The sequence below is a fragment of the Aspergillus mulundensis genome (genome assembly GCF_003369625.1).
Source record: "Aspergillus mulundensis strain DSM 5745 chromosome Unknown scaffold_1, whole genome shotgun sequence".
Classification (NCBI taxonomy): Eukaryota; Fungi; Ascomycota; class Eurotiomycetes; order Eurotiales; family Aspergillaceae; genus Aspergillus; species Aspergillus mulundensis.
This window is the reverse complement of record NW_020797889.1, coordinates 1110604-1134074: the sequence shown is the minus strand read 5'-3', so window position 1 is coordinate 1134074 and position 23471 is coordinate 1110604. Positions and strand designations below refer to the sequence as shown.

Here is a 23471-nt window from a genome sequence, read left to right as displayed (position 1 = left end):
ATTGCTGACCGAGGTTCATTCATTACTGACGAAGTAATGAATCACGTGACNCCCACCACGGAAGCCAAGTTTCGAATTCTTGGCTCATGGCCAAGTGCCGCCAAGCCAATAGTCTAAATGTAACGTGGCTGAATTTCAGACATACCTACACCTTCTTATGTCGTTTTTTAAAGTAAGATACGCTTAATTTACAGCTAGCACACGCTAAGTGGAGGGCCAAGAATTCGAAACTTGGCTTCCGTGGTGGGTAAGAAGTCGGAATTTAAAGCGCTGCGCCCGCGCGGAGTATTCTGCTATCAAGCTAAACCTAATTAAGAAGCGGCGACGGGTTAATTATGTCAGCACCCGTTCCTAATCGGGGTTCCGCTTTAGAAAGCCCTGTCGAATAGTTGAATTACCCTGTCGAAAAAGACTAACTCTCCTTCATGGGAATGCCTGCCCCGCTTGACCTTGCCACATCCCTTGCCTCCGGGGAAGGTCGACCGGACTCATTATTTCTGGGGTGTCTAACTCTCCACAGATCTAGGCACTATGCTTGCGTGTTCTAGAATTCATTATTCAGAACAATGTCACAGTGTCACCGGATCTAAGATTACGTTCAACGCTGGTTGCGCACTGTACATCGGTACATTTTCTTGTTTATCCTACGAAAAGAGTACTCAGGGGGCAAAGTCTAGGCTATCATTGCTTGGCTGTGGAACAAAAGGCTGCAATTATCAGATCATCCATTGCACACAGCTTGGCAAGTATCATCTTGCCTCTTGGCAGATATCCTCCAGCGCCCCTCGCTTCTTCTTCTGTGGCCCCTTGAATCCCCGGGGCGAACAGGCTGTAGTGGTATCATAGTCGTCGCGGACAAATGTTATAGTAATGGTCCAACAAGAATAGAAAACAAGACTTCACAATGAAAACATTTCCACCAAAGACTTCAGAGATGACGATATCGTGTCCAGCGCGATCCGAGACTCCACGGTGGAGAGCATCGCTACGCTTCAATATCAGACGCTGGGGCTGGCGGCCCTGGGGTGGTCGTAGCCCAGGAAGAGGAATCCCGCGGGGAGGCGGGCTGCAGCGCCCCGGCTGAGTTGGGCGCTGCTGGTGGTGGACGAAGAGCTGCCGGAGCGCTCACGGACTGAAGTGGCATTGGTTTCGGTCTGCTCGTTGGTAGCAGCAAGAGGAGGAGACTGGATAGGAGCCAGAACGAGGAACTTGGAGGTGGGAGTGTAGGTGTACATTGTATTCGGTTATTTGCGGTTTAATTTGGAAGTAAAGTATTGTTGGTCTGAGAAGAAGACTTGGATGTTCAGGACGGCAGAAGACGGTTTTTCTTGAGAATTTATTTGAGAGAGTTGATGGAGAAGGATTCCAGCCGGTCGGAGTGGCCCTCTTTATAGAAATGAGGGAGACAGCCAAGAGTCTTCAGGTTCATGAGGGGTCACCGAGAGTCGTTGATCAGCAGCATGGAATCCATTGCCCTCGGTCAAGCATTGCTCTGCTTATCCCACGCCCCAGGGTGGATCGATGGTCAAACATGCTGTATTCCGTATTTCACATGTCTAGACCGGTATTATTCGAACCGGAGGGCTGGCAAACGTCATTCTCCGCACCCCCTGTTCCAATCCCAGGCTTGGCTTGGGAGATCCGCTTTCCACCGCAAAGGAAGAACCCCACCATACCGGGATGGTCATGGTGCTGACGCTGTACAGTGTATCAGTTGATGCAGACCTGGTGTTGTTCTGGTGCTGCTATTGGATGCCGGCGCCGGTGAGTTATGTTTGTTCTGCGAGCTCTCATCAGCCCAAGTGCCTGGGCCGTATTCCGAGGGATCATTGTTCTTCTCGTGAGGGCCTTCTTCATCGGCTGGCCCCATCGGTTGTGAAGATGACGCGGAAATCCATAGGCCGAGAACGCTCCGAGGATGACACACTAAGTTTAGCGACTATAAACTGTGCCAGCATTGCGCAAACCTGCAGCGCAACCTACAGCTTCCTTGACGTCCATTTACTCATTTCGAAGTAGCTCGCCGTTGTCCCTCCTATATGGTCAAGGTTGGGGTTCTAACACAAGGTCCACACCAGAAAAGAAATGAAAGGAGAAAGGTGGGGACGCCGAAGAGGCTTGCAGGTATCACCAACTGCGTCAAGTATTGACTGCTTCATACGTTGGCCGGCTCAAAGAATCAACTCTGGCCTGCTGTGATGACAATGTGATTCTTGCAGACTTGTCTTTTTAGCTGCCCGGCGTCTCCCTAAGGGACCGGCATCGCCGCTGGGTCAAGCGGACGGCCCCGAAAGCCGCTAGCTCTAGATGTCGAAGTGGAACGCGGCAACGTCAAGGAACTGCGGTTGTACCCCTGACCGGCGCAGGTGGCTCGCGAGTCAAATGCCACTGCAGCGAGCGGCTCTCATGTGGGCTGAGAACAGGCATGGGGTCAAGTCCCGGCGGCGGTGCCCCGGACTGCGATATGACTGTAGCCTGTATCAGGAGGGCTGCCTGTATCGGTGCAACCTCACTCGCTCTCGTCTGATGCCAAGTTCTCATGACGACGACGGTATCAGGACGGATGTAGGTCACAATAAGAAATGCCGGCCTGTTGCCTGGCGGCTGCGTGATGCTCGTCAGATGCGCAAATTAGGGCATCAACCGGACTGCGGCATGACCTCGAACGATGATAGACCTGTTGGTCTGGCAGGGGAAATGATTCGATAACGAAAGTGTTGGTCTCTTCTTATTTCTCAAATACTCTCTTCACTAACTGCATACGTGACTGGCTCACCAGTGCAGCGCAGTGTGTCTTCAGTATGATGTCAAGCCTCTTACGATGCGGCCTGGGTTTAATGAAGCTTATGAGCAAGGATGCGGGATCCTGCCGATGACCAGACCAGTGCCCTTGCCCCCATTTACTTGCAAGGGCAGAAATTGCCTGCTTGCACAGACCTCAGAATGGCCTTGACCTGCACAGATGATCCGCATAGCCGGCCAATCTCCCTAGATGTTGGAAGCCAAATGGAGTAGTCTCGGCGAGCTTCAATTCGCGGATAGAACCATTCGATGAGATGATCCCATTCGAGTGTGATGGACTTTTGAATCACCAACTGCTTGTTGCATATTAGACGTCCAGGTCGCTTGGGGGATAAAGGGGGAAATAGGGCAAGGAAGGAAGACCTTGCATCGGAGTGACATTCATTTATCTCACTCACTACTCTTTCGTCCGCGGTCTTGTCCGCGGCGTTTTGCCTACTCTTCCCATTTGATTTTTTATAATCTTATTTTTTTTTCTCTTCTGACACTGTCTTCTACAACTGTCACACCCACTCCTGTTGCTTCTTTTTGTTGTGTTCTCTCGACGGCGTTGTTGCGGCGCAGTCATCGAGCGAGCCCATCTATGCCTTGGGATTGCACCAACTCCGGCGTCTGGACTATTTAAGTCTGAACTATTTAAGACCCTCACCACCCGTCGACCCTTCAATCCATCATCAACAATCCAGCTCACCAGCCTTCAAAGCAATCCGAAGCAGATCCTCCTCAGCCTCAACCACTATTGCCTCGCGCCTTCATTTCATTATCAGAATATCCGTATCACTACCTCTCTATCGACTAAGTCACGATGTGCTCTCAATACTTCTACAAGTTCGACTGCGGCTGCACCCACCCTGAGGGTGATGTCGTCTATTGCGCCAAGCGAGGCACATCTTGCACGGGCGTGCGCCAGCAAATCCGTGTACGATCAGGCTTCAACTGCCCCCAGCACGGCGGCTAGACTTTCGATGTGAGTAGACAAGTCGAGCCGTTCGCAGCTTCGAGTCTAGATGCGACTCGAACTCTCGAGACAAAGAAACCGCGTGCAGATTCTAACAAAGTGTGCAGGAGTTTCCGAACGGCAACTGCAGCTCTGTCTTCCGGGGGGCGAGAGGGATTAGATCGCTCACTTGTTGGATATCGGCTCCGGCGTTGTCCGAAGACGCAGACGGCTTTCCTACTACGTATTCCGGACTGACCGCTTCATGGGCGTTGGTTGTTGTTCCAGGAACTCTGATTGAAGGAGGGATGTGAGGGGGGGAACCAGTTATATGCGTCTTCGTCTGTTATATTGCATCTGCTGCTACGTATCTATGTCTCCTTCGCTTCTGTCGTTTTCTGCTCTGGTGACTATTTTGGCCAGAGTTTAGTGCATGTGTGACTTTGTTTGTATCTATCTTTTCTAACCGCTGCCACTATCCACTACAGTCCCTGACTAGAGTTGCCTGATTGGATTTGTCTGCTCGTTGTTCTGTCATATAAGTCGTTAGTGAAGCCAAATGTCACCATCATTTCCCAGTCATTCACAGGTTTCCTGTAAACGAAGGCGGGGAAGGGACGGGTACTGGGAGAGCCATGAGCTCTCAGTGACGCAGAGTAGTCCTTCGATTCATGTGCAGATTACCCCAGCCGAGCAAGCGTAAGCTTCAGGATATGAAGGAAGGAGTCCCCGGCCTTAGGCTGTTCCTGATGGCTTCTAGGAGAATTCCGACACGCGGGATGTAATCGGCCGATGCTGCACACACCACCTTATCAACAAGTCGTATAGCTTAGTCTGGTCAGGATGCGCGTTGGAAGCTGCCAGTGGCCACTCTTCATGACGCCATGACCGGTGATATGTATGCCTCGGACCGGTGAAGGATAAAAGGAAGCAGATTGGACGACGGTACCAAGACAGCACTCTAACCGCCTCACTTTCCATACGTGAGTGATTTAGCTGTAACTTGGAAAGCATTGGCTTGTGCGCAAAGACACGAATCAGAGAGAGAAGACTTATTAGTTATCCGTTATTTTTTGCCTTCCTTAGCAGTCACGATTAGCACCGTACATGAAAGTTGCATTAGCACCGCATACAGCTCTCATCAGCTGATTTGCATCATCAAATCGGAGAAGGAATCAGAGAGTGTGTGGTTTTGGTTACCCGGTGGCGATCAAGGCATCCAACTCCATAAAGCCTACCGGTCGCGGGGGGAGGGGAAAGGGCTAGCGTTGACTTTGAAAGAGAGTGGGCGCGTCGACGTAAAGGCCATTCATCATTCTGGGAGGGAGGGGTCTGCTGAAAGAGACAGTTTATTATTGCAGCTTTGGGATATAGCTTGCATCCTTCCATTGTGACACAAGATCCATTCGCTGAGCGTCACTGGGTGATGCTCGGTGTCAGTGCCGCAGGAGACAAGGACAGCGAGTCAACGAGGGAGATGTGGGTTAGCGAGGGCCGATTTGCGAGTGCCATCACAAAGAAACTCGCGGGAAGTGGCGCCCCTTCTCGCCGCCAAGAGGTTTATCACAGCCCTTGGGCTTGAAAGAAAGGTGGCACGGTAGATGCCGGCACGCATCCGCTCCACAGATAGAGTAGAGAGAGAGAATCCGTTCTCATGAAGAGCCAGTTGGACGAGATATAAGCCAGGATCGACAGGAGTTGAGGTGAAAGATGGGCGAATGTCCACCCACCCAATATTTCCAAGTGCAGGAGACGATGAAAACACCAATTACAGCGGCAGATTCAAGGGCTCGAGTGTTGGAACTCGGACCTTTGGCATATCTTTGGGCCACAAAGATGGTATCTTGTGGTAGTAGAACCATGGTGATACTGCAGTTTCGTGGCCGCCATTCCTTGGAGATTTTCTCGTGCTGAGCTATTCAGGGCAACCGTTACGGGTAAGTTCCAACGTGGAGCAAGGCCTTGTTCCGTGAACACGCGCTGCTGAGTCAAGAAGAGAAGCGGAAGGAAATGAGGCAGCACAGTGCGAGCCAAAGTGCTGGGTCGGTAGACGCGCCGAAGTAAACCTAAAGCGGTGTGAACCCAATTGCAGCAGGAAGGACTGCACACTGGACTGCTGCGCACAAGGCACGCATCGATGCGGCTCCATTTCTCTTTAGAGGGCCATATCGAGTCGGAAATGCGGCTCGACAACCGTTGTCGTTGCGGTGATAGGGACGATGCACGTTGGGAAGTTGAGGCTGCCCAGGGCACATGATGGCCCTTGCGTCATCACGTGAGCTGCGTGCAATAGTGCTTCCTCCGCTGTCCATCCCAGTTCCGACATTCCAACATCCTTCCGCCTCCACATGTGATGTCCATCGAAGTCAATTGGGGGACCGCCACCTCTGGTCCGGACGGCGAAGCTTTAGCTGAGCGCATTCGTTCTTTCATCCACGATAAATTCCAGCAGGTGCCCCTCCCACGCTTCATCCGCTCAGTCCAAGTTCACTCCTTCGACTTCGGGACTGTCGCCCCTGATCTAGAGATCAAGGACTTTTGTGAACCATTCGCCGACTTCTACGAAGATGACGAGGGCGGTGACTCGACATCAGAGATATCGGAAGAGCTCCAACACTCTCCTCACGACAATCCGTGGGCCAGAACGCAGTCGGAGCTTAATGAAGCTTCTTTTCGAGACGATAGACCAGTAGCTGGCCAGCATGCACTTCGGGACCCCTTTGATGCGGATTTCCGCCAACATGCCTCTTCGCCATTACGGTCGCCGATAGCCCTAGGAGACCACTTGAACTCGCACTTCCTACCCCGCGCCGGCACCCCAGGTATACCCGGCGGAACCTCGACACTGGGTTACCACCTCATGTCACTAGGAGGTCTGTCAGGCACTCAGACGCCTCTTGCGGCCGTCGCCGGTGGCTCGCCATTCACAAACAACTGGACAGACTCGTCAGCATTGGGACAAGGCAACAGAACTGGAAATCGACCGTCCCCGCTCCACCGCGCCGACGGCGATACCGATTCCAGCAACCCAGCTTCTCGCCCTTCGACAGCAAGCACGCATCCATCCGCTTCGAATCATAATAGCGGCGATGCATCGTCTCACCCAGAAGAACGCTCCCATCACCACGAAGATCCATCCTCATCCTCGACGAACCCGCTTCTTCAAGACCAACCGCCGCCGCGCATGCGAGAACGCCGACCTGAAGACTTCCAAATCCTTTGCCACGCCAAATACGCCGGCGATATCCGCATATCAATAACGGCTGAAATCCTTCTTGATTACCCCATGCCCAGCTTTGTTGGACTTCCTCTTAAATTGAACGTCACCGGCATTACCTTTGACGGCGTCGCAGTTATAGCATATATCCGCAAACGTGTTCATTTCTGTTTCCTATCTCCCGAAGACGCTGAAGCGCTAGTCGGCACCGGCCCCAATCTCAATCAGCAGGAGACTCCTGGTCCATCTGCTAGTGGAAGTGGAAGTGGCAATCCAAACCCACATCAAAAGGGCCTTGGTCTACTACAGGAAATTCGAGTTGAGAGCGAAATCGGCCGCAAAGAAGACGGAAAACAGGTTCTCAAAAACGTGGGCAAGGTTGAGCGTTTCGTCCTTGCTCAGGTCCGTCGGATCTTCGAAGAGGAACTTGTGTTCCCAAGCTTCTACACGTTTCTTATTTAGTTGCGCTTGTACCGTTTACGCTGTAGACATATGATTTATCATGCTTCAATTCTGAGGATATATGGACTACCTACGTCAGCGTACGCATCTAGAGTGCCACATCATGTCTACTGCACTCATACTGCATTGTCTGCTCAAGAATAAATAGATCACAAGGTCTAGCTGACTAGTGAGATGAATCATTACCCATGGCCTGGCTCCAGTGTACCTAATCTATAGACTATCCACATCCACATCCAAGCGGGGGGGAAACGAAAAATGGAAGTGTAGAGAAACCGTAATATATTACCTTTAAATAAGTCCTCGAGGGGGACGAGAAGATGAAAAAGGGTGATGAGAAATCTCGCCTCACTCGCCCGGTTATGGACAAGGCATTCTCGCCTTAATACAAGTAAAGTATTCGACCAAAAGCAGACGCTAAGGAGAAGAATAGCGCAAGACAGGCATGTAGGCAGCAAGGAGTCAAATTTACAATCGGTCAGGGTTATAGAAACAGGGAGAAGGTTAGAAAATAAGAGAAAAGAGAAAAGAAAAAGAAACAGAGCTTTGAACAAAGGAAATAAATAAGGAGAAAAAGTTTATCCTGCACAAAGATAACGCAAACATGCTAGATGTGGATATGCATGGCGAGAAGAAAAATGGCTGCTGGTACAACAGAAGACAAACCGATGGCTACATGCAACAGAATGGGACGAGAGTTGCGCGGGTATCACGGGGTATCCAAATAACCTCTCTGCTCTTTCAACACTAGATCCTAGAGCCTGGCTGTTTCACTCGAAACGCGTCAAACGAAACGCGCCTCGATACACACAAATTGACTCGATGTCCGGGCCCAGCGTTAACGTCTTTGCAGCGTTCTTGAATGGTTGGTTGCGAGAAACACGAAGCATAGTCATCATGACCAGATATTTTGGTTGTCTCTTGGGTCTTCTCACGTTGGCCACATCACGATTAAAGGGTTGAACTTAATAGGTTGAGCCCAGTCCACTCAGACCCGAAAAACCTGAAAAGAGATATGAGACGGAACCGAGAAGAATAGTTGGGTTCTCTAGCGTTCATCCCCGGCTCTGGACTTGGCCCGTCGACGAAAGAAATCCATGACTTTGCGAGCTGCCCCGGAGCTACCAGAATGATGCGATTCATTTTCGTACGCGTCTGCGAACCTCCGGTGGTTTTTCTGCAAGACACCGGGTCGATTCGAGGACCGCCCCGTTTGCAACGATGCCCCCGAAGTGTTGTCATGCACACCATTGTATTCGTCGTAGTAATTAGGTGTCGAATGATTGGCGTAATGATTCCGGTAATATTGTTCATTATCGTTCTGATGAACTTGGTCTGCTGAGACTGTACCATATGGAGTCGGCTGGTAGGTTTCGCTGTTGTTTGAGTGTAGAGCCGCGAACTGCTGATCAATGCGAGTCTGGTAGTTCACTGGCTCGTCATGGACAATAACGTCGTCTGATGGGCCATCGGTCGCTGTGCTGGCTATCGTATCGTGGGCTCCGTAGCTCGTAGCTCGAGTACGGGTCCGTACAGCCCCTGCCGATGGGCGCTGGCTCTCACGGTTGTTGGAGAAGCGATCCCCTTGAGAATCTTCGTCAGGCGTTTGCGATCTGCTTGAAGAAAGGCCTTTCAGTGAGAATGAGGGCGGAAGTAAAGAGAAACGACGCGACTTGTTCTCGCTGCCTGTCTCGCTTGCCTTCCGGTTGCCATAACCAAACTGGGCCGAGCGACGCGAGTCCATTGACGCCCTGGTATCATCACCAGCGTACGGATCCCGCATGCTTGTCGGCGGGTAACGCTTGCCAGCTTTCTGCTTTGGTGCACTTGGCTGGCCCCCGCGGCCTCCAAATAGAGAACCAGACCTTCCAAATAACTTCTCGCCGATAGCTGAGACAGTGTTCGACCTCTTGTGACCCTTCGGAGCTTCCTGTCGAGGTGTAGTGTTGAATTTGGCTGGGAAATTCTGGACGCTTGGACTGCCCATACCGGAAGATTCCTCGGCGTCTTGCTGCATCGGTGCAGATATAACGTACTGCTTACTCATCGGCTGCGCGAGTCGCCCTTCAGCATTCGTCGCTGCCACTGTTGGCGCCACTGGCTGCCCGTAAGACCCACGGGATGGCAAACGCCCTGTTTTGAACGAAGCCATTGATGCGCCAGTTGTGGGTCGTGCGGTTTGCGTCGTGCCCGTGAGTGCTGCCGTGTCGGACGTCGAGCGAGGTAGATGCGCAATCGGAGGTGCAGGGGCAGGGGAAGAAGTACTCGGTAATGGTTGCTCGAGTGCTGTTTGAGTGTTGACAGGGTAATCCTGCCCGGTCGGTTTTGACCTTGTCGATACGGGCTCGGTAGGAGACACATTTTGAACCGTGGCGCTGGATCCGGAGGTTTCTCCTCTTGATGTCTGAGACTGGGGAGCGACATATTCAACCTGGACAGTGCGGCGTTTTGTGTCTCGAGGGGTCTTGGATCTGTCGCTCTGGTCCTGCGAGATGTCCCCTGGGTGGTGTACCAGACCCCCAACCGAAGGGCTCGAACCGTGATGTGTCTTCGGCGGCTCTCTGACTGAAGCGCTGCGAGCAAGTGGCGGGGCCTCTCTGGGTTGCTCTATTAAAGACTGGTCAGCAGCGGATAGTGCAAAGTTGAAGGCAGGGAAGCCCATACCGTGAGAGGCCGTGGAAGACGAGATATCAGCGACCTTGGTCGTACTGCTAGTGATATGTGAGACTAGATCGGCGTACTCGCTAAGCCAACTGTGTCGCGCAACCTCAAAAAGATCTGCTCGTTTTCGAGGATCAGGGACCAGGATCCGCCTCAAAAGGTCACGGGCATGGGGTGTAACATATTCGGGGAACGTCAGAGGGGTCGTGACGATATATTTGTACAGCAAATTGATATTATCACCATCGGGGTTCGCTGGATCATCATCAAACGGAAGGTAGCCCGCAAGCATAGCATACTAATATTGTTCAGTAAGGCACAAGAGACAGACGATCCGAGGTGCAGAGCTACTCACAAGTATAACACCACAACTCCACACATCCACCCTGCGTCCGGTGTAAAGTGAGTCGCTCACCACGAGCTCTGGAGCAGCGTAACAAGGACTTCCGCAACTCGTCTGCATCAGGTCTCCTCGGCGTAAGCCCTTGGCGTTGGTTTTATCCAGGCGCATCCTCTTCACAAACTCTTTGTTGGTGAGGTTATACTCAATCTCCTCGCTAAGCTCATCCGTGGGGTCGAAAGTGTTCGCAAATCCAAAGTCTGTGATGATAATATTGCGGTTCCGGTCGAGCAGCAAGTTTTCCAGTTTTAGATCACGATGAACAATACCCTTTTTGTGAAGATAGCCGACACCAGACACGAGTTGCGCAAATAGACGTCGGGCAGAGTTATCCTTCAGATACTTATTTCTCAAGATATGGTCGAAAAGTTCCCCGCCAGACGCATACTCCATGATAATTCCAATATGACGATCTGTTTCAACCATTTCGTGAAGGCGTACGATATTCGGATGATGAAGATCTCGCAGGATCGAAATCTCGCGGTATATCTTGGGCAACCTTGTCGGATTCGACCCAAGCGACTCGCGACGAATAAGCTTGATAGCAACTTCGACAGAACCATCACGCTTCCATCCCAGTTTGACCTTGCCGAATTCACCTTCGCCCACTGTTTGCCCGAGAATGTATTGGCCGAATGTCGTTTCTTTGCGCTTAACGGTATGCTCGGGAAACTCCTGTCGACTTGGCAAATTACCCCGACTCCCGTCCTCCATACTTTCGCCGCTCATTAAGCCCAGTCCCGAAGTAGTAGCGTTCTCGACCGGTGCCGCAGCTTGCCGGGCTTGCTCTCGTTCAATATCGACCGCGGGATCGCTCACTAAAAGCTGATTAATGACTGCGCTTGACTCTTTCACCAATGTGCTATCGCTCGGGACTGTCGCCATGAGGTCCTCGGGTTGAGCGGAGCTTTGATTGTGGGTGCTTGGCCCTCTGGATGGATCCTCGGATGACTTGGACCCCTGACGGCGCGATCGAGATTCCTCACCCTTTTTATCACGGCGGCTGCGCTCTTCACCCTTGCCCTTGTAACGCGATCCCGATCTCTCTCCAGAAGAGGCGGATGCTGTGTTTGAACCACGACTTCTTTGGTTGGATGACGTCCTTGGCGGCGGAATAGGTGGTCCACCGAGGAGATCTGGATACACGGGGGGTCGACTACTGCTGGGGGCGGACGATAGAGCCGCAGAGGTCATGGCTGGAGTGGCATAGGTGCGTGGCAGAGCCTGCGTTATAGGATCGCTCATAGCCGAAGAAGCTGTCGGGACCAGAACGGTGTATCCTATAATCAGGTTAGCCAATTTTGGTGAATAGCTGCAGCTGAGCTCCGCGTGTGATCCTCGTGGAACAGGTCCATTGCCGCAAACTGCACGCAAGAGGACAAGGGAAGACGGAATACTGATATCATGTCTGTAATAGGTGTGAAGGTATAGCCGCTTGCCACATACCTATGCTTCTGATCCGCTAGACTGCTTGCCGCGTTTCAGTCCAACGCGGCCTCTTCAGGCACGCACAGACGGAAATCAGCGATCAGCCTAGTGCGTTGAGCAGCTGCAACCGGGGCCGGGAGGTCCAACACGCGATCGCCCTTCCTAAATTGATGGTCTTCCTCTTGAGTTTATCGGGTCTCAATCTCTTTTCTCTTCCTATAATTCTGTTTGGTCGGCGACTTCGATGATAAGTTCGACAGCTTGTCGGCTCAATCGGGCAGCTGAATTGCAATCGGATTGAAGTTAGTTCATGAACGGTAAGCTGGCACCGATAAGGGGCTGGGCTGGAACTGACAACCAAAAGCGAAGAACAAGACCGCTATCACCGAAGCCGTTGTGGTCGTTGGTATACCGAGGACACCAGGTCGGGCAAAAAAAAGAATACAGAATGAAAGCTCAAAAAAGTGGTCGGGAAAAGGGGAAGCTTCGTAACAAAAGAAATATGTTGTTTTTTGGGGGTTGTTTTTCGATATAATTGTGAATTCGGTCGCAGGAATACGACGGGTGTTGATCTGCACTGCAGAATTGCCTCTGGACTCCAGCTCTCTCCAAAAGTATTGACTCCCTGGTCGGGAATGCGCTGGTGAGGCCGACAATGGGTGGGAGCGACAAACGCGGGCGGGAAGGGGAGCCTCGGGAGACGCGATCAGCACAAGCCAAACGGTCTAGAGTCGGACGCGAGCTATCCCAACTCAACTCTGCTGCTGGACGAATTGAAAAGCCAGGATGTATTCTAGAATATGGCGAGCATGATCGACCGTGGGAGGAATTTGAGCAGCGAAGCAGCGGCAAGAGGGCGTTGTAAGAGGTCGACTCTTCTGTGGTCCCAGTGAGCGGACAGGGGGTAAGGGCAACGGCGCGAGGGGAGACGAGAGCGCGCGGCAACCAGAGCCCCAAGGAGGAGGGTATATGGGCCCAAGGGAGGAGCAAGAAGGGAACAAGAAAGAAAACGACGAAAGGAAGAAAGGAAGGGGAGGCGGGAGGGGGTGGGCGAGAAGAAGGAAGAGAAGGGGAGAGACGGGAGTGAGTAGGTGAGTGAGGAAGAGCAAGCCGTAGTCTACTAGTAGTTGGGTTGCAGGGCGGGTAACAATCGAGGCGCTCTCTAGAAACCGATGATGATGCCATTGATTCTAGATTTTAATTCTGTTTTTTTTTTTTTTGATATTCGATTCCATCTCTACTTTACTGTGCTCGAAGCTCGAAGCTGCCCTCCATTCCTCTGGTGGTGATTTGATGGCCGATGACGAGGTGCATGAATAAATGCAGTTCTTACTCGCAGGACTTGAAACCCAAGAACGCACAGGCTCTGGGCTACTGAGCACTAACTAGAGAGAGCACCGCCAATGCGATTATAATGCCATTGATGGCGCTCGATGCTCCAGGCTGAATTGAGTTATCTAACGTTGAAGCTACCAATGCCGATAACCATGATAATAATAGATCCACCCAGCTTCACCGTCGCCCAAGGCTGGTTCTGAACAAAACCGGCCATTTGCCAAATGATCAGGGGCAGAGAACCACTGTTTCATCGCGGCTGGGAAGTCGCTAGAGCCGCGGGCGCAGCCGATCCTCATCTTAACCACTGCTGCTGCCAAAACATTGCAAACTGGCGGTCAATCACTCAAAACATGACAACTATGCTTCCCATCGACAATATAGCTAGACAATTCGTGCTCATCGAGAGCGTTCAATGGCGCAGGTCCAGGTCCAGCAAAGCTGGAGGAGAGATGGGTACTCGGAGCTCTTTCCGCGGTAAAGGGAGCTCCACTCGACCCAAGAAGCTCTCACCTGGCCTCCCCAGATTCCGTAACCAGCCTTGGTACTATACAGCAATCTCAATCAACTAGCTAGCATTCCTTCATAGTCAGTTGACATCCTATAGACTTTATGGCCATTCCTTGCCCTAACAGGAATATAGGGCTCTGTTCTCTGGTCTCGATTAAGTACTAGGGATAAATAATGCCTATGCGGACTTAAAGGAGCGATATATTTCTGTCTAACTTGAGAACTCCGTGCCTGTCCGCGGCGTTTTACAATAAGCCAATATATCCCGTATTATTTTATTGATCCACTATTGATGATCTTTGATCAACTGTAGACTGTCTATTAAGTATTATATGGAAGGATGATAGTGTATGTTATATGCAGAAGGGTGCTTCTCCCACAATCCGAAGCAGAGATGCTACTGTATATCGAACCCATTACCAACGCAACAACACGCACGTATTGAACAATAAGAAAAAAAAACCAAAGACAAATTAGCCTGCCGTAGCTCGTCACACATAATCTGTAGCTGGGAACAAGAAACAATCGTAAGACCGAAGAAAAAAAGAATAAACTCTATCGATGACCGATGCTTAGCGCTTCCCGCCTGACATACTTGCCCCGCCAACCGAGAACGTTCCCGGAGCACCGTATGCGGGAGGCGGCGTTGGGCTAGGAGATGGCCCTCTGCCCGCTGGACTGCGACTCGGTCCTTGGGGAGAAAGCTCTCCGCCGTCACCCGAGCCGACAACGACTTGCTGTCCATCCTTCATACGTCCAACAACCATACCCTTGGCGACAGATTTGAGAACCGCTTTGCGGCTAACTCCGGAGGCGTCAATATAAACTAACCCCACATTCTTGATGCCTCCTGTCAGATTGGAAGCAACCGTCCCGGCTTCCGCTCCGTAACGATGGCCAATCATTGTAGAGGCAGCCGAGGAACTAGACGTTAGTACATTCCGCGCGCCTTGTTCAATGCCATCCGCCAGTGTAGAAAAGGCGATCAAGGATTTGTTCAGGATACCTGGCTTGCCGTGAGCTGGAACCCTTGAGTTGTCGCCACGAGCTTTTCCATTATCCTTGCGACCGGCTAGAGAAGCTCCGAAATTCTGCGCATACCGGCCGACTTGCCCGACTGTCTTGGATGATATGTCTGCCGCGCCGCTAGAGAATGTTCCAACTTTCCTGATTCGAGTATGCGTAGTCTCTGAAAATGTCGCTGGTTTTGGGTTGGGCTTAACCTTTTTTGTAAACGCGTCTGCGCCACTGGTCAATGCGTTGGCAAGATATGTAGATCCAGTAACAATCAGACGGGAGGCCGTAGCAGATGACTGGACAAGAGACGAGTCTTTGTATGCAGGATGCCGCGAGGTTGCGAGGTACTCCTCCGATACATTGCTGACGCTGACTTGATTGCCCTCGCCTTCAGTAGGTAGTTGAATTTGAACGGGTCCTATCATAAACAAAGTGAGTCAACCGTAGGCCTAGAGACAGTAGAGGTATCCTTACTTTTCGAACCCGGCCTAACGTCAGGCCTTTCGACGACATCGTATCCTTCCATTTCGCCGACCACACTGCCATTCTCTTCGTCGATGAGCACAATCCGCCCGTGCGAATCCGACTTGTCATGGAGTCCCGTAGCATTCGAAGAGGATACATAGCCCTCACCAGGAGCGAAGCTCGCCGGGTTGTACAAGGCATGATCTTTCGAGACCTGGGTGCGGTCATGAAAGGCTGTGCATTGGGCGAGAATGGTTTCAAATGTATCGATATCCTCCTGTGTCACTTTATTGGGTCCGGCCCCAATCCCAGGAAACTGGATACGAATGAATGCACCTGCATCCGGTCCCAAGTCCCAGCGCGGGATCAAATAGCTACTCGGGGGCTGGTGGTAAATCTGGGTGGTGGCAGGAAGAGCGAGATCCAGCTCTGGAGGAAGATGCAAGTGGAGATAGAAGTCTTCTTCAGACGGGGTCTCTTGAGCGGAAGGGAAAGGCGTATTCTGGTTCTCAGTAATGGAAGCTGTCGTCGGCACCATCAGAAGGGAGAGCGTCTGAGGGCCGGACGGTGTTAGACTCGATTCTTCACCGTCCTGCACATGAAAAGCATGGACATTGTTGATGCTGTAGAGAAGTCTAGGGTCATGTGAAGTAGATGCCATGGCCGCGGTAGTGAAACACTCAAAAAACGAGCGTGAGTCCTGGACTCTCAAGCAGAACGGCTTGTATGACGTTATTTGGGCTGCGGAGACCAAACTGCTGTCGAGTCTCGAGAAGAGCGTCAACCACGACGATTAAGAGAAACAGAGATAAAGGAGAAGAGGCGAAAGCGAACAGGGAAAAGGGGAAGAAATAATTAATATGACGCAGGCCGTACTCTTGGGCTCTTGGGGCTTGGAGGGATGTCTTAAGAGGTGTTATCGTGCTGATGAATAAGCGCCAACCCCACGACTGCGCCACACTGATCTCCAGGTTTCACCGCCACATGAACTGTGAGTGGCTGGAATTCAGTAAGAATAGCAACACTGAGCGTCATGTGTGACCGCCAAACGGAGCAAATGGCTAGAAGCAGCTGAAAAGCAGATCAAGAGGCCATTGCTCCGTAAGTTGCGCGCTGGAGACCAGGAGTCGCCGATAACCAACCATTTCAAATTGTTGATTCAACCAGAACCGACCCCGGCACCAACGGCGGCTACATAGATTGATCGGCCCCTAGCAGAGCGCTTAAAAGCAGCTCCTCTCAACAAGGGCCCAATTGCCAGAGCCAATGACGATGGTAGCTCTTCAGATCCTATCGGACCTCCACCTGGAGAATCCCCGCGCGTACGACCTCTTCGACATTCCTCCTAGAGCCCCGTATCTCGCACTCCTGGGCGATATAGGAACCGTGAAGGACGACGAGCTCTTCACGTTCCTGACATCGCAGCTCCAGAAATTCGACATTGTTTTCTTTCTTTTGGGAAATCATGAGCCATACGGTTCCAATTGGCTGGACGTGAGGAATCGAGTTAGAAAGTTCTCCGAGGACGTCAGCCAGCGTCGAGTCCAGGAGACAGGACTAGGAGAATTCGTTTTTCTCGACCAAACGCGATATGATATATCCGACGACGTGACAGTTCTCGGCTGCACGCTGAATTCCAGGGTTCCGGAAAGCCAAGCAGAGAATGTCAGCTATCGCCTGAACGACTTCTACTATATCAGTGACTGGACTGTCGAAGCTCATTCTGCAGCCCACGAAGCAAACCGGAAGTGGCTCAATGAGCAAGTATCGCAAATAAGTGCTTCGAAGCCTCATCAAAAAATTGTTGTTTTCACCCATCACTCTCCAACGGTCGATCCCGTGGCCTCTGACCCTGCGCACGCCAATAGCCCTATATCCTCAGCGTTTTCAACTGATCTCTCCGGCGAGACATGCTGGGAGAAGCCCCAAGTGCGGCTTTGGGCATTTGGACACACGCATTATAACTGCGATTACACAGAACAACGGACTGGGAAGAGAGTGGTGGCGAACCAGCGGGGTTACTACTTTGCGCAAGCGGCGGCCTTTGATCCGGAGAAAGTGGTTCATATTTAAGTCAGAAATTATTTTCCATTTCATCGATTGGCCTGGTCGAGATAGAATGATAGCGAACGCAATGTATTAAATAAGGCTCTGTAAGGTTGAGCAGAACCTCGGGGGTGCATTGCCAAGACCCGACTTTAACCGAGGCAGACCATCGCCTGCTCGTGATTGCTTCCTCTACCCCGGATCCTCTTCTCCATTCAATTTCATGAATTCTCCCTCCCCCCTTTCGTCTTTTTCTGTGCCGTGAAACCCTTGTCCCGTTTTATCTACCCTTTAGAGCTCATTATTTCACGTCTTCCACTTCTATGGCGTCTATCACCCGTGCCCTGCGGCCTCTGTCCCGCACCGTACCCTCTCTCCGCCCAGTCGCAATTCGACCCTTGACTAGCCGACTTCCTCAAAGGTATGCCTGCGCTTAGTCCGTAGGGTGCTGAATCTAGGATATCGTGTCGGCCGCATAACGACATTTAATTGCGGTGTATATTCAACAAATTGCTAACCTGTTTCTCCAACAGCACTTATGCCTTTTCTACCACATGCCGACGGCGGGAAGCCGACTTGTCCAACCTCACACCCACGCCAATCACACATTTCTCCGAAACCGAGTCGCTGATGGCCGAAACGGTATCTAAGTTTGCCCAGGAGCAGATTGGCCCGAAAGTACGAGAAATGGATGAAGCAGAGACTATGGACCCGGCTTTGGTAGAGCAGCTCTTCGAGCAGGGTCTTATGGGCATCGAGATACCCGAAGAATATGGCGGTGCGGGCATGAACTTCACCGCGGCGATAGTGGCAATCGAGGAGCTTGCTCGTGTCGATCCGAGCGTCAGTGTTTTGGTTGACGTTCACAACACCCTTGTCAACACTGCCTTCATGAAGTGGGGTGACGCCCAAGTCCAGCGGACATGGCTACCAAAGTTGGCCACCGGGACCGTTGGCTCATTCTGTCTGTCCGAGCCCATCTCTGGGTCAGATGCCTTTGCTCTGCAGACAAAGGCCGAGAAGACGGCGGACGGGTACAAACTGAATGGATCGAAGATGTGGATTACCAATTCCATGGAGGCCGGCGTATTCATTGTCTTTGCCAACTTGGATCCTAGTAAGGGGTATAAGGGTATTACCGCGTTCATAGTGGAAAAGGACACACCCGGATTCTCCATTGCGAAGAAGGAGAAGAAGCTCGGAATCAGAGCCAGCAGCACCTGCGTACTCAACTTCGACGACGTCGTCATTCCTAAGGGTAACCTCCTGGGTGAGGAAGGCCAGGGCTATAAGTACGCTATTGGCCTGCTAAACGAGGGACGTATTGGTATCGCCGCCCAGATGACCGGTCTAGCACTTGGCGCCTGGGAAAACGCCGCACAGTAAGTCTGATACCAGGACAACCTCGGTCTCCACGCTTCTTGAACCCAAAGTACTCATACATGCGAACAGATACGTCTGGAACGACCGTCGCCAATTCGGTCAACTCATCGGCGAGTTCCAAGGCATGCAGCACCAAATTGCGCAAGCCTACACCGAAATTGCCGCCGCCCGCGCCCTGGTTTTTAACGCTGCTCGTAAGAAGGAAGCTGGCCAGGACTTCGTACAAGACGCTGCCATGGCCAAGCTTTACGCCTCGCAAGTAGCCGGCCGCGTCGCTGGATCTGCTGTCGAATGGATGGGCGGCATGGGTTTCGTCCGCGAAGGAATTGCGGAGAAGATGTTCCGGGATAGCAAGATCGGAGCCATCTACGAGGGAACGAGTAACATCCAGCTGCAGACAATTGCAAAGTTGCTGCAGAAGCAGTACACACGCTGAATGAGAAAATCTCGTTTACATACTATACTGGCTTGTCCGGTATGCGGCTGGGAGAAGATGGTGAACTGGGCCGGGCTGTATCTGGATGTAGCTGTGCTGGACACTCCGACCGCGGAACATGCCAATACTACGGGTCTCGAACAAGCCCCTGTATACATATTTCATTCTGTTCAATGAATTCGGGAAGCCCGTTTTGACGATGATATGCCTGAAACGATATTTCTAGGTAAAGGAATAGTACTAGAACAGCGAAGTGCCTATAGAGGGAAGATAGGCAATACCGCAATAGCACATTTGAACTGGGTATCTATCATCTATACTATACAATACAATAGAATCATAACGATTTACCCTCCGATCTCCACTGCCTAACGTCTTTCTCCACCGAGTTATACTCCGTATGCTCAGGGGTGGCGCATAAGGATATTTTTTCCGCCCACTTATACATGCGCTTTGAATGACGTCAATCCCTCTTATCCCAGGAATGAAGGCACGTTCCTTGTACACTGATAACCGTTTAGAACCCGTGTCACCCAAGAGTTCGAAATCGACCATGCCGCAGGCAACCAAATGCCAACCCCGAATGCGGACGAAGATCGGCTGAGCAAGCAAGCACCTGTTGGCCTTAGATAAACCTGGCAGAAAATTTTGCCTATTTCACCGAGGGGAGAATATAATTTCGATTGCATCGACTCGTGACATGTGCCGCCAAGATGATTAAGCGGTTGTTGGCGTCAGATACCGAGGAACGATCGATGAGATGTGGCAGAGTATCTGGAGGGCGGGTTTCTGAGGGTGTGATTGTAGGCCATACTGCTCGAAGCGCGATTAGCAGAGTGAGTGAGTATTGAGGCATTGAAGGACTTACATATACGGCTGATTTGATGCGAGATCTGTCCTCGCATGACCTGACAAGTTCGACCATTTGTTTTTTTATTTCTGGTGTCTTGCCATAGCCTCCATGTTTTTCCAAAGTCCCAGCTCCTCTGGGAACTCGTTTACTGATCACGACCGGGGAACCCAGTCATATTCATACCCACTCCTCTGAATTTGGGCGGGATGGGTCGGTAGCTGTTGATATTGTGGCGGTGGATGTAGCGTGGGATACGGGGCGGTCTGACTTTCTGATGGTGCTGATACTGGTCGCTGAGCGGACTCGTAGGAGACTTCCGGAAGATGTTGGTGATGGGGTGGTAACTCTAACCCAGCCGGCCGGCCAGGATTCGGGCCGTGATACACCTGCTGGTACGGTTGCTGGAAAGCGGGCTCGGGTAGATGCGCAGTACCCTGAGAGTGATACGCAATGTGAGGATGCTGGTCGGCCATCGACACCGGGACTGGAGACGGGCCTTCGAAAGCCCAGGGCTCAACTTTGACCGGATACCCGGGTTCGACTTTAACGGGATACTCGGTATCGGAGGACTCGCATTTTGAGGAAGAGCGAGTTGAGCTGTAAGGTGGCCACTCACGCGAAGTCGAAATCTGACTTGATGTCGATAGAGCTGACGGCGTCCTGGATGTTGGGTTCGGACCTAGAGCATCGGGGTATTGAGGAGATGGCATGAGCGACGCCGGTTGTTGGCTGTAAGGCTCTTCTACCCGCCAGTCGACGAGAGTCAGCATGTTGAAATTGAGGCAATTTGTCTAGTAGAAGACGACAGATGCAAGCTCACCGATGTTCTGATACCCTGGACTTCCCGTTGCCATAGATAATTGATGTCTCAATGCGCGGATCTCAGTCTCTAATAGAGCATTCCTCCGCATAATCTCGTCGAATTTGTCGCCCTTGGCTCTAAGCTCGGCCACTTGAAGTTCCAGTCGCTCAATGTGCTCTCTTGTTCGCTGTCGAATTGTTCTCTGGGCCTCACGATCATTGGCGCGCTTCCTCTCCAGTTGCTCTGCGGTGAGCGACGTTACTCTACGTGTCCCAGCCCGAGTCTCTTTCTTCTTAGACTGGGAGGAGTCTTGGTTGGAGCACATTCTGGCTCCGATTCGAGTCTCGCTCGAGGGGTTTGATAGGTATGGTTCTCTCGCTCGGGGTTGGCCTTGATGCGATGTAAGAACACTACCTACATCCCAGAGCTGTGCGCCACAGATGCCGGGTTTCACTTGTTGCTACCGCAGTTATAGTCGTGCCATGTGTGTGGGCTGTGGTAAGATGAAGACTAGCGCTGCACCAGAGGAGAACAGATGAAAGAGGCCGAACAAAGAACTAGCAAGATGGAGAGGGGTCAGGAAAGGATAAATAAACGGAGCCCCATCGCAGGTGCGGTGCTAGACAAAGATAAAGGGATCTGCCCCAGTGTAACTTAGTAAGCCACTGGAAACTCGCGGATGTCGACAGCTGAGATCGGCTCGGACTTAGGCCGTATGGTGCTTGGAGGCTTGGACCAAAATCTGAGCACAATCTGAAGCAGCCACCCGATCAGTAGTTTGAATAATAACGTCAATTATTATTATCGATCGTTAATCGGTTTGGATCCCAACGACATTATTAAGCATTAGTAGGTTCTGAGAGTTTGGGGCTCTGGGGCCGGGATATTCCGTGGATACTGACTTCCCAAGATAAACAGCCCTCAGGTGCACAAGGCACCAATCGACATGCACACAGGACGAAAGATACCCTGGAAAATGGTGGCAAATGCGACTGCGAGCAGAACGTTTCTTCCAAGGAGCTACTGCTATGGGTCCGCGCTATGGAATCCTCCGACAAACCCACCCACGGAGGTAAACATGCCCTAGTTCCCAACTGGAAATGATACTCTGTACAAATAGAGGACTTGCTCTGTTGATTAGAGTTGGCCTGTGTGGCTCTGCGGAGCTAATATGAGACCCGATGTTGATCGTGCTCCGTAAAATCGAGGAAAACGATACCGTTTGGCTGTCGGTATGTCTTCCCCGATCTGCATTCCGGGGCTCAAGAGAACTGTATTGTGTGCAAAGTACCATGCTTGTACGCCAGCCGATTGCATCCCATGAACGCAATAATCAAGGGCAACGAATCGGTAGCGTCGGTGTACGATGTTTACCCGAGCCACATGGCTGAAAGTGGCGAAAAACGAATCCAGCAGCTAGACCCTTGAGTTCCATGGCTCAGTCCCGCCAGAACTCGGAATGGCATCGAAATCTGATATATTTGGCGAGGAAGTATATGCTGCTGTCTGCGACGGGACCTCGTGTAAGGACCCTTAGAGACAGGTGTCAACAAGTTGCCCTGGACGGTTGGAATACTGAGTCGCGCTGCCCTGTCCTATTCCATCAGCCATATCCTTCCATCAACTGATTACTTCACATATCACATAGATGATGGATTTTGCAATTTCCAGACCATTGCTTCTTCGCACATAGAGAGTAGAGAGTATCGCCGGCGTAATTACTCCGTAGTAACACTACGTAGTACTACGGGTAGTCGGGTACCGGATGATTGAAGAAATCGAGTCCACAGATCTGTAACCTTGGCGGCCACAAACCTGTCCGAACCACTAAGGTTGAGCGAATCCTAAGAGGTCCTCGCAAGCGGTGACTGCTAAGAGGCCGAGGTTGGCTAGTCTTTGTTAGAGATCATAAGAGGCCTGGGGCCGGCATGCTTCCGTGTCTGATGTTTCCATCGTCGAATCTTGGAAGAGCGCGACTAGAGGTTCTAGAACCGTGGATTGAGCCACGCGCGCGGAAGGTGTAAGCCGACTCCACACTGTTTGAATCTCAAGGTGCTGTAGGTTGCCTGGCGGTAGCAGAGCATCGTATCATCAACACCATCAGCCGTAAGGTGCAGGATAAAAATGTGCTCATCTGCCTTCAATACTATCCTCTATGGCGCGTGGTAGCACCGGGCCTTGTGGCTGAGATCCGAATTCAAAATCATAGCTGTAGGATGAGGAAAGCATCGCTAGAATATAGGTAAGTGGGGATTGGGCAAAGGGACAAAGGCTAAAAGCCAATGACAACAGTTCCTTCAGCCATGCAATGACGTACGGAACATTTTCCGCCCGATCTCTTCGATGATCTGTTCCTGTCACGTAGTTGTCGAGTCGACTCATTTATTATTTCAGTCTCAAACTCCAGACAGCGGAGGCCGCGAAGCGAGCCAGGCGACTAATCATTCTCGCAATATTCCAGAAAAAAACCTGACTCAATTGCTCTTCATGTTCATCCTTCATGAATCATGGTTCGTCCGCTAGGGCGCCCAGCCTCTTTTTCCCGAAGTACCACCGAACTTTGTCACCGCGTAGCGTACCACTGATCACTTGTAACTCTCTGATACAGATATTCGTCGCCCAAAGCTCTTGATGGCTCACCCAATAATTGTCGAAGATGACACTGGTCACTGGGTAGCTCGCGGGATTATGCGGAAATGAAGAACGGAGGATCTTCT

The 23471-nt window shown here is 51.5% G+C and overlaps 7 protein-coding genes across 7 annotated transcripts; 3 read left to right on the top strand and 4 right to left on the bottom strand.

Annotated features, from left to right (window-relative positions):
- Positions 1-998: 998 nt before the first annotated feature.
- On the bottom strand, positions 999-1235 carry DSM5745_01886 (uncharacterized protein; the record flags this gene model as incomplete). The annotated part of the gene is made up of 2 exons (XM_026743902.1): positions 999-1066; positions 1130-1235. The coding sequence occupies 2 exons, from the start codon at positions 1233-1235 to the stop codon at positions 999-1001; spliced, it is 174 nt and encodes a 57-aa protein (XP_026607065.1).
- Positions 1236-6092: 4857 nt separating this feature from the next.
- mdm12 (ERMES complex subunit MDM12) lies at positions 6093-7418 on the top strand (the record flags this gene model as incomplete). Its single annotated transcript, XM_026743901.1, has 1 exon — positions 6093-7418. The coding sequence occupies one exon, from the start codon at positions 6093-6095 to the stop codon at positions 7416-7418; it is 1326 nt and encodes a 441-aa protein (XP_026607064.1).
- Positions 7419-8466: 1048 nt separating this feature from the next.
- On the bottom strand, positions 8467-11885 carry DSM5745_01884 (putative serine/threonine protein kinase (Kin4); the record flags this gene model as incomplete). Its single annotated transcript, XM_026743900.1, has 3 exons — positions 8467-10377; positions 10435-11759; positions 11870-11885. 3 exons carry the CDS (start codon positions 11883-11885, stop codon positions 8467-8469), a joined length of 3252 nt encoding a protein of 1083 aa, XP_026607063.1.
- Positions 11886-14038: 2153 nt separating this feature from the next.
- Positions 14039-15895, bottom strand: DSM5745_01883 (senescence-associated domain-containing protein; the record flags this gene model as incomplete). Its single annotated transcript, XM_026743899.1, has 3 exons — positions 14039-14070; positions 14348-15187; positions 15244-15895. 3 exons carry the CDS (start codon positions 15893-15895, stop codon positions 14039-14041), a joined length of 1524 nt encoding a protein of 507 aa, XP_026607062.1.
- A 611-nt stretch (positions 15896-16506) lies between these two features.
- DSM5745_01882 (Ser/Thr protein phosphatase superfamily) lies at positions 16507-17307 on the top strand (the record flags this gene model as incomplete). The annotated part of the gene is made up of 1 exon (XM_026743898.1): positions 16507-17307. The coding sequence occupies one exon, from the start codon at positions 16507-16509 to the stop codon at positions 17305-17307; it is 801 nt and encodes a 266-aa protein (XP_026607061.1).
- A 296-nt stretch (positions 17308-17603) lies between these two features.
- Positions 17604-19099, top strand: DSM5745_01881 (acyl-CoA dehydrogenase; the record flags this gene model as incomplete). The annotated part of the gene is made up of 3 exons (XM_026743897.1): positions 17604-17701; positions 17814-18662; positions 18733-19099. The coding sequence occupies 3 exons, from the start codon at positions 17604-17606 to the stop codon at positions 19097-19099; spliced, it is 1314 nt and encodes a 437-aa protein (XP_026607060.1).
- Positions 19100-20104: 1005 nt separating this feature from the next.
- On the bottom strand, positions 20105-21079 carry DSM5745_01880 (B-zip transcription factor; the record flags this gene model as incomplete). The annotated part of the gene is made up of 2 exons (XM_026743896.1): positions 20105-20694; positions 20773-21079. The coding sequence occupies 2 exons, from the start codon at positions 21077-21079 to the stop codon at positions 20105-20107; spliced, it is 897 nt and encodes a 298-aa protein (XP_026607059.1).
- Positions 21080-23471: the final 2392 nt, after the last annotated feature.